A 15,759-nucleotide genomic window follows, 5' to 3' on the forward strand; every position below is an offset into this window, starting at 1 on the left:
CTCCCCACTCTCGCCATCTCCGTCCCTCTCGCACTCCCCTCACTCGCCATCTTCCTTCCTCACTCCCTCCCTCCCCTCTCATGCTCTCCGCTCTCATGCCCTACACTCTCTCTTGCCTCCTCCTTTCTCGCCCTCCCCTCTCCCGCCCTCCCCCTTTCTCTCACCCTCCCCTCCCTCCCCTCTCTCGCTCTCTCCGTCGCTCTCTCACTCCCATCACTCCCTTCCCTCTCACACCCTCCCCACTCTCGCCTTCTCCCTCACTTTCGCCCACACCTCCCTCACCTCTCTCGCCCTCCCCTTTCTCACCCTCACCCCTCTCTCGCCCTCCCATCACTCCTTCCCATCTGTCGCCCTCCCCTCCCTCCACTCTCTTGCCCTCTCCTTCCCTCTCGCCCTCCCCTCCCTCTCTTCCCTCCCTCGCCCTCTCCCATCTCTCCACTCTCCATCCCGTCTCTGGTCCAACACTGCCCCCTCCCCCAACCCTGTCAACACTGACCCCTCCCCAACCCCGTCCATCACCTCCCCCTCCCCCAACCCCGACCATCACCGCTCCTACCCCCACCCGCCCAACCCCGCCCCCTCTCCCTGTCCAACACCGTCCGCTCCCCAACCCAGTCCATCACCATCCCCCCACACCGTCCAACACCGCCCCCTCCCCCTCTCTGTCCAACAGCGCCTCCCCTCCCCAACCCAGTCAAACTCCAACCCCTCCCCAGCCTCGTCCAACAATGCTCCCCTCCCCCAACCCTGTCCAACACCGCCCCCTCCCCAACCCCATCCATCACCGCCCCCTCCTCCAACCCTGTAGAACACCTCCCCTCCCCAACCCCTTTCTCACGAACTCTGGCCCGCCCCCTCTCTCTTTCTCGCCTCTCTCTCTCTCTCTCACCCCTTTCTCTTGCCCCCTCCCTCTCTCGCCCCATCTCTCTCTCTCTTGCCTGCCTCTCTCCCACCTCTCTCTCGCCCCGTCTCTCTCGACCCCCTCTCACGTCCCTCTCTCTCTCATCGCCCTCTCTCTCGCGCCCCCTCTCTCTCTCTCTCGCCCACCTCTCTCACCTCCCTCTCCCTCTCTCGCCCCCTCTCTCTCGACCCTCTCTCTTGCCTTCTCTATCTCTCTCTTGTCATTCTGCTCTTTTTTGCCCCTCTCTCTATTTCTCACTCCTGTCTCTCTTCTCTTTCCCCATCACTCTTTCACCCCCTAATTCTCTCTCTCTCTCTTCCCTCTCTCCTCTTCTCTCTCTCGCCACCCCATCTCTGTTTTCCCCTTTCTCCTTATCCCTCCCTCTCTCTCTAAGACTTGCCCCCTTTCTCTCTCGCCCCCTCCCTCGCATCTCTCTCGTCTATGTCTCTCATTATCTCTCTCCCTCCCTTACCTATCTCTCTCTTGTTCCCCTCTTTCTCTCCCCGCTCCTTCTCTCTCTCCACCTTCTCTCACTCTCGTGCCCTCTCCCTCGGTATCTCTCTCTCTCTCTCCCCCCCCCCCCCCACCTACCTCCATTTCTCTTTGACTGAATCCCTCTCCCTCCTCTACCACCCTCCCTTTCTCTCTGACACTCTGTCTCCCTGGTCCTTCCCTCTCCCTCTGACCCAGAGACTGGGGTGGGTGGTGGTGCGGCTGCATGTGGGGGTGGGTTGGGGGGGTGAGAGAATAGAGAGATGTGGGATGTAGGAGGAGGGGAAATGGGGTAGAGACGGAATTGCGGGAGGGAAACAGATACGGCAGAGTGAAGTGGAGGGGGAGAGTGAAGAGTGGAGGCAGTTGGAGAAATGGGGTTTGGGGGTGTGTGAGAGAGAGAGAGAGGGAGTGAAAGGGAGAGTTGGTGAGAAAGGGTGAGTGTGCAGAAAGGGAAAGAGAGGGAGACAAGTGATAAGAGAGAGTTGGAGAGGGGAACTGGGGAGGTCAGGTTGAAGTGGAGGGGACAGAGGGAGTTAGACCCAGCTCCGGAGCTCAGGGTGAAGTGCCCTCCCCTTCCCTGAGGCCCGGGACTTGAGGCTGAGTCTGTCTCTCTCCAGCTCAGCTTCTCCAACACAAAGACACACAACAACATCGGTCACTCTGCTGCTCGGCACGCTTTAATGAACATTTTTATTGTTTACAAATGGAAGTAATGGATACAGTCAGTGGGATGGTGCCTTTTCTCACCGGCCCCTGAGTTGTGAGAAACATTCAAATGTGTCCCTGTAACCCCGCTGTGGGATAAGGATGGACAACCCAGCGCTACCCTCAGTCTGTTACCATAGTGACAGGCTGCTCCATCGCTGAAACACCGAACTGAAATGAGAAAATCCCGGATGGATTGATTAATGAGGGAATTTTATTGATTGATGGATTTGGGTGAAGGGATATTTCAGCACATTCTTCAGCTGCTGCCTGAACTTAGTCTGGGTCACGGCATAAATCGCTGTGTTTGTGCAGCAACTGAGGAGCTGCAGCATGAAGCCCAATTCCTGCACAAAGTCATGCAGATACAAAGAGTAATACCCCAAATCATGCATCCGGGCCCATATAGAAAACAGCATGAACGTTGACCATAACAGGATGAAATTGGCCGAGATCACAAACAGTAAAATGATGGATTTTTTTCGGTTTCTGATTTCAGTGTCAGACTGAGCGTCCCCATTGGTGTGAGCGCGGAGTCTCCTGTGGGCTCTGCTGGTCACTAAAATGTGTCTGACGGTGAGAACATTGAGCAGCAGAATCAGGAGAAATGGGACACACGGGGTTAGAATGTAATGGAGGAGCTCGATTGTGACCCAGACACTGGAGTAACGAACAGCGGCTGTAATCTCACAAAACCAGGGGAGGTTCCACAGCCAATACCAAGCCTTGAGCATAAAATCCCAGGAAATGTCCTTTAAACAGCTCAGCACAGTCACTGCTCCCAGAATCACAGCCGCCGTCTTCTCACTGCAATATTTACTTTTCAGCTTCTGGCAACAAATGGCCACAAACCGATCAAAGGTGAAAGTGACGGTGAACCAGACAGAGCAGTCAGTGGCTGCATAAAGCAGGACGGCATGGATATTACACACGGGCACGGAGTACAGGAAATAAAACTGTTCCCAATAAACAATGGGAATGTGTCTCAGGATCAGGTCGAGGATAATGACCAGGAGATCCGCCGCTGCCATGGCCCCCAGGTAACGTCTGACACATGGAGACAATCCACAATCTTTATAAAGCAGGACGTAGATGGTCACTACGTTAACTGTGAGGAAGGAAAACAAACCCATTATCCATCAGCCAGGAGGCAAAGGAATCCGTTTGATCGGGGACCCAGTGAGATTTTCAAATGTGTCCCTGTATTCAGGGATTTATTAAAATAATTGGAGCTGGAATAACAAATGGGAAGGACGGAATTACTGACAAAAATGTCAGTTTTGGAATGTTGGGGACAGAACGTTCCGGGGGATGTCAGTTATAGAATGTCAGGGACAGAACGTTCCAGGATCTCCTTCAACTGTCCATCACCTTTCCATCATGATGTACTGTGCACAGGCTACATATCTGTCCAGCATGGGGAGCTGTGCAGACCACAGCAGGGTACTCATGTGTGAACCTGAAACAAATATCCATCCATCATGGGGAGCTGCACAGACCACATCATTGCAGTATCTATAAACCTCAACCAGAATGACTGACCAGCCACAAAGACCTGCGCAGTGATCACCCGTGAATTAATCTGTAACCCAGGAGCAGTTACCCTCCCAGTATGTAGGACTGTGTACACCACCCAGTGCATTGATCTATAAACCAGGAGCAGTTACCCTCCCAGCATGTAGGACTGTGTGCACCAACACAGTGCATTGATCTGTAACCCAGGAGCAGTTACCCAACCAGCAAATAGCACAGTGTACCCCACCCCAGTGCATTGATCTGTAAACCAGGAGCAGTTACCCTCCCAGCATGTAGAGATCTGTACACCAACCCACTGCATTCCTCAGTAACACTGTGCTAGATCCCTGCGCAGTAGGAGAAACTTGCAGCCCGTGCTGGAAGTGACAGGATGTGCAACTCCCACCCATTAACAGCTACATATCTCCGTTCTACCATGACAAAGGGGTACAGTGGATATGAACATCAGTTCCAGAGAGAGGTGGCGGGGGAATCAGTTTGAATATCACTACATGGGAGTGGTTTGGGGAATAGACAGAGAGGGGGAGACTGAGAGACAGGAGCATGGAAGGATGCGTTCGCAGGTTTCAGAATGCTCAAATGTAGACACTTCGATAACATCCTATAACATGAGCCAATCTTCCCAGGAAAGATGGGAAAAATGGATATTGGTGTGAGGCAAGATTAGCATTTGTTCTGCATCTTTGTTACTGGGATTGCTTTCAACCGAATCTATGACTCATTGGGCATTTCTAACAATAATTTATCTTTGTTTGATTTTCCATGAGTGTGACTGAGGAATCGTCCGCACGAGGCTGAGATAGTTTCCTGGTGCTATCGTATCGGACTCACCTCATTAACTACCCAGCCCACCCCATGATGTCTCTCTCATTCAATACCAGCCCGATTCTCCCACCCATCATGGTGGGTGGTACTCACCATCGCCCGGATGCCCCTGGATATTCCGTGATCCCTGGCACTGGTACCATCTTTAAAAGGCCAATGGGCACACGGTTGAGCTTTCTCAGTTCGGAGCTGCCCTGCATAGTTTAGCTCGACCATGGCAGATCACGGGCAATTACACCACGGTTTGTCGACAGGGGCAAGGAGGTGCTGGTGGATGAGCTAGTACAGAATGAGACCAGTCTCTTTCTAGAGGAGGCCACACCACCAGACCCATCGAGCATGGTCTGAGCTCCCCACCTACCTCAGTGCAGTATCTGTGGTCTGAAGAAATGGCCAGCAATACAGGTCAAGCTTCAATAACCTTCCCCGCTCTTTCAGGATAAGGGTCACCGTATTCTCTCTGCTCCCTCACACTCACTGTACATCTGTTATAGCACCGACCCCCAAACAAGGCTCATGCTCCACCACTCTCACGACTGCATGCAGCACCTTCGCCACCCACCCACTTCCTTCCACTTTACCCCACTCCCCTACACTAATAATGCTGCATGCATACAACTCCGTGGACTGACTCCCTCCGGACACCTCACCATGACATTGTCCCCCACCTACACCAGCAAAAACAGCAGGGCCACCCACCCGCACCCTTACTCCAGCCCCCCCCCCCCCCCCCACCTTCTCCCACTCCAGGAGAAACAGCCTGGAGTAGGACAGAGACGGCCAAGCCGGGTGGTGGAGTGCCCGATATCCGTTCCCTCACCCCCCTACCCTTGCCATGTGGGGAGAACCCTGGTACAAGCCGGAGAGGACCGGGACGCCTCGTGTAGAGATTCTGAAATATCCACGTCCCACCGACCGAGTAAGGAGCAATGTTCAGTGAAGGGCATTTCTCACTTTAAACTCACTGGCAGCTCCGTTTCCCCCCGGCACAACTTAGAAGCCGTGGCCCTTTTCCCATCTCCCTTTTGTGTTGAGATGGTACAAATGGAATCCCCACGGTCTCGGTGGGCAGGAGGGTGGGCTCACAACACATCGTCACCACCACCTCCCAGGAAGGGAGCACCGAGACTCCCTCCTACACCTCCCCCTTTAAACAGCTCAGATACTGAAACTAATCTGTGATAGTTACCGCTTTCCTCACTTGTCCTGACATCTTCAACAATCTATGCTCATATACACGCAGCGCTCTCTGTTCCTGCAGCCCTTATTTAACGGTACGGCCTGTTTCAAACTGTCTTTCATTGTCTTTCCTACCAAAGTGCATCACCTCACACAGCTCTGCACTGATCCCCAGCTGCCATACACCTGAACACAAGACCAACGTGTGATTGTATTGTTAGAGTTCTACACTGTCCTCCATAGACTTTACAATTCTTCCAGGTTTGGTGCCATCTACAAACATTGAGATTGTTATAGCGTCACATTTCCCATGCAACAACTGAAATTCCGCGACACTCACTAGTGTGAGCAAGTGAAATACCGCTATATTCCCACGGACAGAGTCGAATAATGACATGCTGTCAATGGAGCAACAAAAATCCTGATACAAACCAGACGAAGTGAACGAAATATTGACAAACCATAGTGAAGAGAATTCCAGATTGGCTCCAAGTTTCTGTATTGACATCAGGGTATTAATGTCATGAAGTCGTAAGTGTGTATGTACCTGTAAGAGAGAGGGAAAGCTGTTCTGAACTGAGAGCTACCTCTGATATGAGTGTGAAGGACAACTGAAAATATGTCACATTTGGCTGTGAAATAGATCCCTGAGATGGTTGCTCCTTGGACAATAATTCGAATTTTACCAATCAGTTTAAATTATGCCCCAGGATACTAAAACCAAATCAAGTTTGAATGTATTGTTTTTCGGAAGTTGAACCAATGAGATGATCCGACGTTGTGCATATTAAAAATGCAGGCATTTAGAAAATTTCAGACAGAGTAAATGCCATCAACACAGATCCAAGAGTTTAGGAAACACACTGTATCAAAGGTACCTTTTCATATGGAACATATTCACAGTAAAAAGAAAGAAGATGACCCAGGGAGATGTATGGCCACAAGAAGACACACAAACAACAGCTGCTGTGTGATTTTGAAATTAAATGAGTGCAATTTTAATAAGTGTCTTATTGAAACAGTATATCATTATAGAGTTGGAGTGGGGTAATAAGCAGTTAAAAGAAAGGGGGTCTCAGAATTCAGAATGCTTGATGTAAAATGTTCCCTCTCAGAGTTAAAAAATATATTGATGTTATTATGTAAACAGTCGAATTTGGGAGTTCTCTGTCACTCATATTTTAACAGTTTACGAGGTGAATTGAGCATTTCTTTATGTTTAGTTTAAGTTACCAGATGAGCTTCACGTCGCGCGCTAACAATTCCTGTGTGTGTGTATCTGTGTATCTCTGTGTGGGGCAGGTCTGGCAGTCGCTGTGGTTCTTTGAGTAATGCAATGCCACCCTTTGCTGGCCTCCCCACGCCACTGCACCGGCATTGGCAGAGGGTGAAAACCAACAGAGATTCATTCAGAGAGGGGGAGGGGGAGGGCATCTGCTCACAGCACCATCCGAACTGATGTCTTATCCATGTACTGATCTAAATGTCCTTCAAACATTGTAACTGTCCCTGCTTTCACCAATTGCTCTGGGATTCATTCCACACATAAGCCATATTCTGACGAAAATAATTACCTCTCATGACTTCTGTAAATCTTTTCCTCACACCTTAAAATATCCCTGAGTTTTGAATCCCCAACTGTCGGGAAAAGACATCAGCCCTTCAGCTTCTCTGTACCCCTCATTATTTTATAAACCTCTGTAAAGTTACTCCTTAATCTCATACTCTCCATAGAAAAGAGTCCCAGTCAATCCAGCCTCTCCTCATAGCTCACTCCCTCCATTCCCAACAACATCCAGGTTAATATCTGCTCAGTCCTCTCCAGCTTTATTATATCAACGTCAGTAATATCAACGTGAATAATCAATATATTTTCTATGGGTGGGGAGACCAAAACTAGAGGGTACAGGTTTAAGGTGAGAGGGGAACACTTACAAGTGACCCAAGGGGCAGCTTTTTCACCCAGAGGGTGGTGTGCCTATGGAATGAGCGGGCAGGGTGACCAGACTGGACACAGTATTCCAGAAGAGGCCTCACCAATATCCTGTGCAACCTCAACATGACATCCCAATTCCAATACTCAAAGGTCTGACCAATGAAGTCAAGTGTGTTAAACACCTCCTTAACCACACTATCTATCTGAGATGCAAATTTTAAAGAATTATACCTGACGGCCTGGTCTCTGTTCTCCAACACTGCCAAAGGCCCTGCTTTTAATTGTATAGGTCTGCTCTTGTTTGATTTACCAAATCCAATACCTCGCATTAATCCAAACTAAACTCCATCTGCCACCCCTCAGCCCAGTGTGTGATATTACCACCTCCTCACTCTCCCCCTTTAAAATATCCTCCCCGTCTCCAGGATGCCTGAACACTCCGGCCTTGAGTTTCACAAAGACCCTGAACTTGGGTTGCCTTGTGTGGTTTGGGGGAGGAGGGACAGGTTGCAGACACTGTCAATGGGGAGGAGAGGCTGGAGAGTAATCAGCGGCCGAGTGTCATTTCATTGTTTTAGGAAGAGGGCAGTTGCACGTTAGAGGTGAGTAATATTGATCGGTGTTTTGGGACCAGAAATTATGCTTTTTCGTTGTCTGTGGTGTTCAGTGATAAAAATCTATTCGAGACCCTTCATTGGGCAGACTGTGACTGAAGGATTTCTTTCCTTAATATTGTAGATTACAGATAATAGCTATTGAAGACGTTCATAGTTAATTTCGATAGCATAGGACGTGCACTCAATCTCCTACAGTTGAGACAAATATCTTGCATTTGTTTAACAATACAAAGTGTTTTGTGTAATTCAGTAATGGTAACCTGATTATAATAAATCCACACTGAGCTGAAAGCTGGCACTTTAAATATGACGCAAGTCTGGTTATGGTAGTGTTGTGGATAGTGTCCCTGGCTCTGAACCAGAACTCTGGAATTGATTTTAATTCCATGAACTTGTGTGGTAGTGGTCCTATCTCTGGTCTAGTAGGACTGGATTCAAGTCCTGCCTGTTGCAGAGGTATGTCACAGCATGTCAGAACAGGCTGATGAACAAACACACAGGAGAATACTGTTACAGCTTTATGGGTATTGCCCAGTGATGCTCGTTTCCCTACCTCCGAGCACAAAGGTCTCGGTGTAAATCCCACAGAAGTGTCTCATGATACATCTGAACAAACTGATTACACTGGTTGTAGAATTGTGACCTGATGGAGAAAGAACTGTCAGAATTGAATTTCAGAATTTAGGCCCGGAATGACTGAAAGCACAGCTATTCGTGTTGATTGGAGTCACATATTGCAGCAGTAGAGGTTTATAAAATCAGAACGGTCATGGATAGGGTGAGTAGTTAGGGTTTTCCCCCAGGTTAGGGGCGTTCAAAACTAGAGGGCATTGGATGAAAGTGAGAGGGGAAAGGTTTTGAAGAGGACTAAGAGGAACCTTTTCACACAGAGGTGGTGTGCATATGGAATGAGCTGCCAGAGGAAATGGTGGAGGATGGTATAACTACAACATGTAAAAGGCATCTGGGTACTGACAGGCCTGCCGAGCTTTACCAGCAATTTCTGTATTTCTTTAAAAAATGCATTCATTTTAACACAGGTATTCTAAATACATTAAATATTTTATGTTTTTAAAGACGCAGGGGCATATCAACATATTTTCAAATTGACCAAGACCATTTTCAGCTATGGGTGTGGCTATGTGCGAGATGGCAACAATGATGCATCGACATGGAACAGGGAATGTGATGGAGACATAGTTTGGACATTATACAAGGAGACCTCACATGATCCATTTTGGGAGAGGATGACATTATTGTGTGATTCAACTCAGAGAGGGAGACAATGTAATCTTCCTGAGAAGGAATGACCTATTATACTCTCTCTCTCTTCATTATTCCTCATCACAGCAATGTGTGTGAGCGAAAAAAAAAAACTATATGGTCATCATTACCATTCTTATTTTTAAAGAATTCATGCAGTGTGGAAAAAGGCCCTTCGGCCCAACAAGTCCATACCAAACTTCAAAACAGTAACCTTGCCAGGCCCGTTCCCTGAGATTTATTTCTGACTAATGCACCTAACCTAGAAATCCCTGAATATGACTGACAACTTAGCATGAACAATCCACCTAATGTACACAGTTTGAGCTGTGGGAGGGAACTGGAGCACCTATTAGAAGCTCAGGCAGTCAAAGGGAGAATGTACATACCCCACACAGATAATCGCCCGAGGCTGGAATAGAACCCCTGTTCCTCGTGCTGTGAGGTAGCAGTGCTAACCACTGAGCCATTGCGCTACCCTTTGGGTGATTACTGACCAGAATTCATTGGGATTTTCTCACTGCCTAATGCAAAGGGAATTCAGCCAAATTCAACTGTCCCAGGATGAAATCCCATTGCTAGCGGCTTGTGTGAGTAGAATATCTTCAGAAGCCGAATCACATTTTGGACAATCTCTCATTTTTTTCCTTTTGTCAAAAGTTACACTAATTTTTGGACAAAGTTCTTCCAACTTCAAATTGCAGAGATTGTGTGAATGTGTGTCTCAGCATTTTAAACAGGGAAATATTGATTATATATTTGCAATACCCAAACAGTTTGCCATTCATCTTTCCATCATAGTTTGAGTAACATTGTTCTGGATCATAAACGTGTTGTTTTAGCAGATTAAAGAAACTAGCCTGATTTGTTCCTAAAACTGACCCTGACCCAGTCTGAGACCGATAACATCGGCCATATCACCAACCTGGTCACATCTAACATTTGCTGTGAGCAGTGGAGGAGTGGGACTCGAAAAGGAAACAGTGACACAAAAAGTCGGGGAACTATAGACGGGTGAGCCTGATGTCAGTGGTGTGTAAGTTGTTGGAGGGGATTCTGAGGGATAGCATTTACATACATTTGGGAAGGCAAGGGCTGATCGGGGTAGACAACGTGTCTTTCTGCATGGGAAATCATGTCTCATTAATTTGGTTGAGTTTTATGAAGAGGTAAAAAAGAAGATTAATGAAGGCAATTTGGTAGACATTGTCTATATGGACTTCAGCAAGGTGTTCATAACATTCCAATTGGTAGACAGATTAAAGGTTCGGTCACATGGAACACAGAAGAAGCTAGTCACAATTGGCTTGAAGGAAGAGGGACATTTTTCAGACTGGAGGCTTGTGACCAGCAGTGTGCTGCAAGAATCAGTACTGAGTTCACAAAACATTTCATCATTTATGTAAAGAACTTAGATGTGGATATCGGGGTCATAGTTAGTAAGTTTACAGATGACATAAGAATGTGGTGTAGTAGATTATCTCAGAGTACAACGAGACCACAATTAGATGGGACAAATGGCAAGGAGTGACAGATGAAGTTTATTTAGATAAATATAAGTTTTTGCATTTTAGGATGAAATTATACACTTAATGGTAAAGTCCTGGGGAGTGTTACGGAACAAAGGGACCTAGGGCTGCAGGTACATTGTTCCTTGAAAGTGGAGTCGCAGGTAGACAGAGTGGTGCTGAACATATTTGGCACATTTGCCTTAATCAGTCAGAGAATTGAGTATAGGGATTGTGGTGGCATGTTGCATCTGTACACCGTGTTGGGAAGGCTATTTTAAGAATTCTGCACACAACGCGGTTGTCTGCAGAAAGGATTTACGCAGATGTCCCAGGGATAGGTTGATTAGGTTGAGGTGTTTCTCCCTGAAGTGTCAGAGGCTGAAGGGTGACATTATAGATGCTTATAAAATCATCAGGGGAATGGATATTATGAACAGCCACGTTCTGCTCTTCAGGATAGGGGAGACCAGATTCAGAGGCATAGGTTGATGAGGAGAGGGCGAATGATTTAGAAGGTACCTGGAGATAAATGTTTCACACAGAGAGTGGTGTGTGTACAGAAAGTGCTGTCAGAGGAAGTGGTGAAGGCGGTTACAATCGCACATTTAAAAAGTATCTGAAAGAGGAGGGATATTGGTCAAATGCTGGCAAATGGGACTGGATCAGATTTGATATCTGATTGGAGTGAACAGATTGGACTAACGGGTCTGTTTCTGTTCTGCATGACTCTCTGATTCTATAAGAAGAATGACGAAAAATTCTAAAATGACCTTTTAAGTGGGAATTCTCTTCACTGGAAGTTTATCGGGCCTCTAGGTTCATGTTGATTGAAAGCTGCATTATTAAATATTTGACAGGGAAGTAAGTCACGGATATTGGGATACAGACAGGAAAGTGGGGCTGAGACCCCAACCTGATCAGCCACAATCTTAGTGCCTGGTGGAGAAGGCTCAAAGTATCTAATGTCCCACTCCTGCTCCTCAGTCTCATTTTTCTGTATTCCATTCAGCCCCTCATACCTGCTAGACAGGGACAGTCGGAGGCCACTTACTCTTATAATCTGGTGCACAGAAACAGAGGAGACCATTCAGCCTCTCAAGACTGTCACACACGATTTGAGGTGATTTGGGAAATGTAATTCGAAAATCCAGGCACAGGTGGAAGAGGCCCCTCATCTCTCTTCACAGAGCTTCCCCTCTCTGCAACTTGTGCTTCATTTGTTGGTCATGCTGTCGACGCAGATTGACTCTGAATACAGCCCATATACTCACCAGAGATGGCTCACAAAATCATCTGGTCTCCCTGACTGCAATATTCAGTAATTGCACATTTATGACAATAACACCCACTAACTCTCCAATAACAGAATGTGAGAGCATCAGAAACAGGGACAGGTCGTTCACTCCCCAAGCCTGCCTTGTCCTTCACTAAGATCATGACTGATCTGCTCTTGGTCTCAAGTCCTCTTTCATACCCAATTCTTCATCGCCCTCAACTCTCTGTCAGGTCAATATCCATCTCCCTCTTCTTCAAATACTTTCATTCATCTTGCTACCTAACATTCTTGAGAAGAGAAACCGTCACATTCAATACCATTCTTTTTGAAGAAAACACGTGTTGTTCCTATATCATGGCCTATTGACATGGACAAAAGATGTTGGCACAAGGGTTCAGGTAAAAATGACTGGTCCTGATATCAAGGCAATGGTTGGCTTTTGTTGACATCAAGGAGCTTAACAAAGATGGACTTAATGGTAATCAGACTAAACTGTCCAGTGTTTGGAGTCAAACATGGCACAAAGGAAGATGTTCACCATCTCAGTCATGGGTCACCTCTGTGGGAGGTCCTCAGGGTAGCTTCCCCTTCACAAACATCTTCAGTTGCTTCATCAATGTCTCCCCGCCCCCACCCTCCCCACCTTCCCCACCGTTCCCGCCCCTCCCCTTCAAAGATATTTGAAGGCGGTAGCCTTGACTCTAATGTTTTCGTATTTTAAAGGAAATGTAAACTGTCTGTTCCAGATGCAATGTGACTGGCAAAACCAATCGGTGTGAAGCAAACACCATTTATTTAAACAGGAAAGATAAAATGAAATCAAAAAAAGAGGAATTTAGAATAACGTAATTCTATTGGCCAAGTTAACAGAATAATAGATCGTGGAGCGGTTACTAATGAACTGTTCCAATATAGCGCTTGGCAAAAATGAATGTTCAGACTCAGAATGTCACAAACATTTCTCCAATCCAGGAATTAAAAACAGCAGCAAGAGAAAATACAGAGAGAGTAGCAGCCAGGAGCCATTCACTGAAGCTTCCAACTCTGTGTAGACCCAATATTTTCTGATGTTGCTGAGAAACCAAAACCCAGAGATCCTAATCTGTGAGAGTTGGCCACACCCATTCAAGCTGCATTAAAATAAACCCAAGGCCTCCCTCGCTGTTTACCCAGTGGTCTTAACTAGCCAGCTCGTTCAATCTCTCTCTTAAAAGAAACCAGGACAAAATAACCTCTTAAAGTTGCGGCATCATCACACTTGTCAGCACATCTAGCTGTCAAACAGGAAACAGGGGTAACCCAATTCGGCCCTTGGCCATGTCCAACCGGACAAGGAAGAAGTCATTCAGTCCTTTGAATCAATTACACAGAAACAGAATGAGGCCATTCAGCCCGTTGAGCCACTTATATAGGAACAGAATGAGGCCATTCAGCCCGTTGAGCCACTTATATAGGAACAGTAGGAGGCCATTCCCACCTCAATGCACTTACACAGGAGCAGAATAGGGTAATTGATGCTGATCCTGATGAATGGCTTAGCCCAAAACGTCGACTCTCCTGCTCTGCTTTTCCAGCAAACCACTTTCTACTCTGATCTCCAGCATGGGCAGTCCTCACTGTCTCCTAATTGATGCTCTAATATGATGACCAATTGGAGCAGAGGCTGCACAGACAGATTGCCCCACGTTGTATCTCGTGGCGCCATCGCTCATGATACACACGTGGGACATTAATGTGGTTTACTCGCGGTGAGGAGGGAAGCCATATGGCTTGTGTGAAGTCTCAAAAAGGCATGTTCCATCTCCGAGGTGACAGCCTGGTGTTCTCTATGTAGGGCGGAAGCTGGTGGGAATGGCTACCTGTTTCAGATGGAAGGTGTTGTGGATGTTGTTGGGGCTTGTGAACAACATAATGTTCAGTACGGGTTCACACGACGATTAGATTAGATTACTTACAGTCTGGAAACAGGCCCTTCAGCTCAACAACTCCACACCTACCCACCGAAGCGCAACCCACACAGACCCATTCCCCTATACTTACCCCTTCACCTACCACTATGGGCAATTTAACTTGGCCAATTCACCTAACCTGCACATTTTTGGACTGTGGGAGGAAAGCGGAGCACCCGGAGGAAATCCACGCAGACACGGGGCGAATATGCCAACTCCTCACAGTGAGTCGACAGAGACGGGAATTGAAGCCAGGTCTCTGGCGCTGTGAGGCAGCAGTGCTAACCACTGTGCCACCGTGCCGACTTCGCATTCATGTGGGGAGAGTTAATTAAGGCATATAAACTATTAGGAAAAACACGTCAGACTGATGAATGGACTCTCTAAGTTCAAATAATGCTGATCTTATTCATGTTGATCTTGTCTAGTGCTTGTCCTGTACAGTGTATCCTGCATGCCTTACTCTGTCCAAGTCTATTTCCACCCTATGATCTGTCTGGCCATGCTTAGACAATAGATAATAGGTGCAGGAGTAGGCCATTCAGCCCTTCGAGCCTGCACCGCCATTCAATATAATCATGGCTGATAATTCCTAATCAGTATCCTGTTCATGCCTTATCTCCATAACCCTTGATTCCACTATCTTTGATAGCTCTATCCAACTCTTTCTTAAATGAATCCAGAGAGTGGGCCTCCACTGCCCTCTGGGGCAGAGCATTCCACACAGTCTCCACTCTCTGGGTGAAGAAGTTTCTCCTGAGCTCTGTCCTAAATGATCTACCCCGTATTTTTAAGCTGTGTCCTCTGTTTCGACACTCACCCATCAGTGGAAATATGTTTCCTACTGCCAGAGTGTCCAATCCTTTCATAATCTTATACGTCTCAATCAGATCCCCTCTCAATCTTCGAAACTCAAGGATATACAAGTCCAGTTGCTTCAGTTTTTCAGTGTAAGGTAATCCTGCCATTCCAGGAATTGACCTCGTGAACCTACGCTGCACTCCCTCAATAGCCAGAATGTCTTGTCTCAAATTTGGAGACCAGAACTGCACACAGTACTCCAGGTGTGGTCTCACCAGGGCCCTGTACAGCTGCAGAAGCACCTCTTTGCTTCTATACTCAATTCCTCTTGTTATGAAGGCCAGCATGCTATTAGCCTTCTTCACTACCTGCTGTACCTGCATGCTTGCCTTCATTGACTGGTGTACAAGAACACCCAGATCTCTCTGTACTGCCCCTTTACATAAATTGATTCCATTGAGGTAGTAGTCTGCCTTCCTGTTCTTACTACCAAAGTGGATAACCATACATTTGTCCACATTAAACTGCATCTGCCATGCATCTGCCCACTCACCTAACTTGTCCAGGTCACCCTGTAATCTCCTAACATACTCATCACATTTCACCCTGCCAACCAGCTTTGTATCATCAGCAAATCTGCTAATGTTATTGCTGATACCAACTTCTATATCATTAACTATGATCTGCCTCCAGTGCTCATAAATAAAGTGTTTCCCTGTATTGAAGAATATGTGGCAATAAATCAAACCAATCAATCCTTAGTAA

General features: G+C 47.0%; 1 protein-coding gene across 1 annotated transcript in view; it reads right to left on the bottom strand.

Moving 5' to 3' along the window:
- Window positions 1-2,301: 2,301 nt before the first annotated feature.
- Window positions 2,302-15,759, bottom strand: part of LOC148139631 (putative G protein-coupled receptor 139) — a 75,146-nt gene continuing 61,688 nt past the window's right edge. Inside the window, exon 2 of the mRNA XM_087980960.1 lies at window positions 2,302-3,209. Within this exon, the coding sequence (XP_087837086.1) occupies window positions 2,302-3,209 (908 nt within the window). The remainder of the gene's footprint in view (window positions 3,210-15,759) is intronic.

Source organism: Chiloscyllium plagiosum, unplaced genomic scaffold (assembly GCF_037043375.1).
Source record: "Chiloscyllium plagiosum isolate Xiang-an unplaced genomic scaffold, Cpla_swu_hap1 HiC_scaffold_38, whole genome shotgun sequence".
NCBI classification, from domain to species: Eukaryota; Metazoa; Chordata; class Chondrichthyes; order Orectolobiformes; family Hemiscylliidae; genus Chiloscyllium; species Chiloscyllium plagiosum.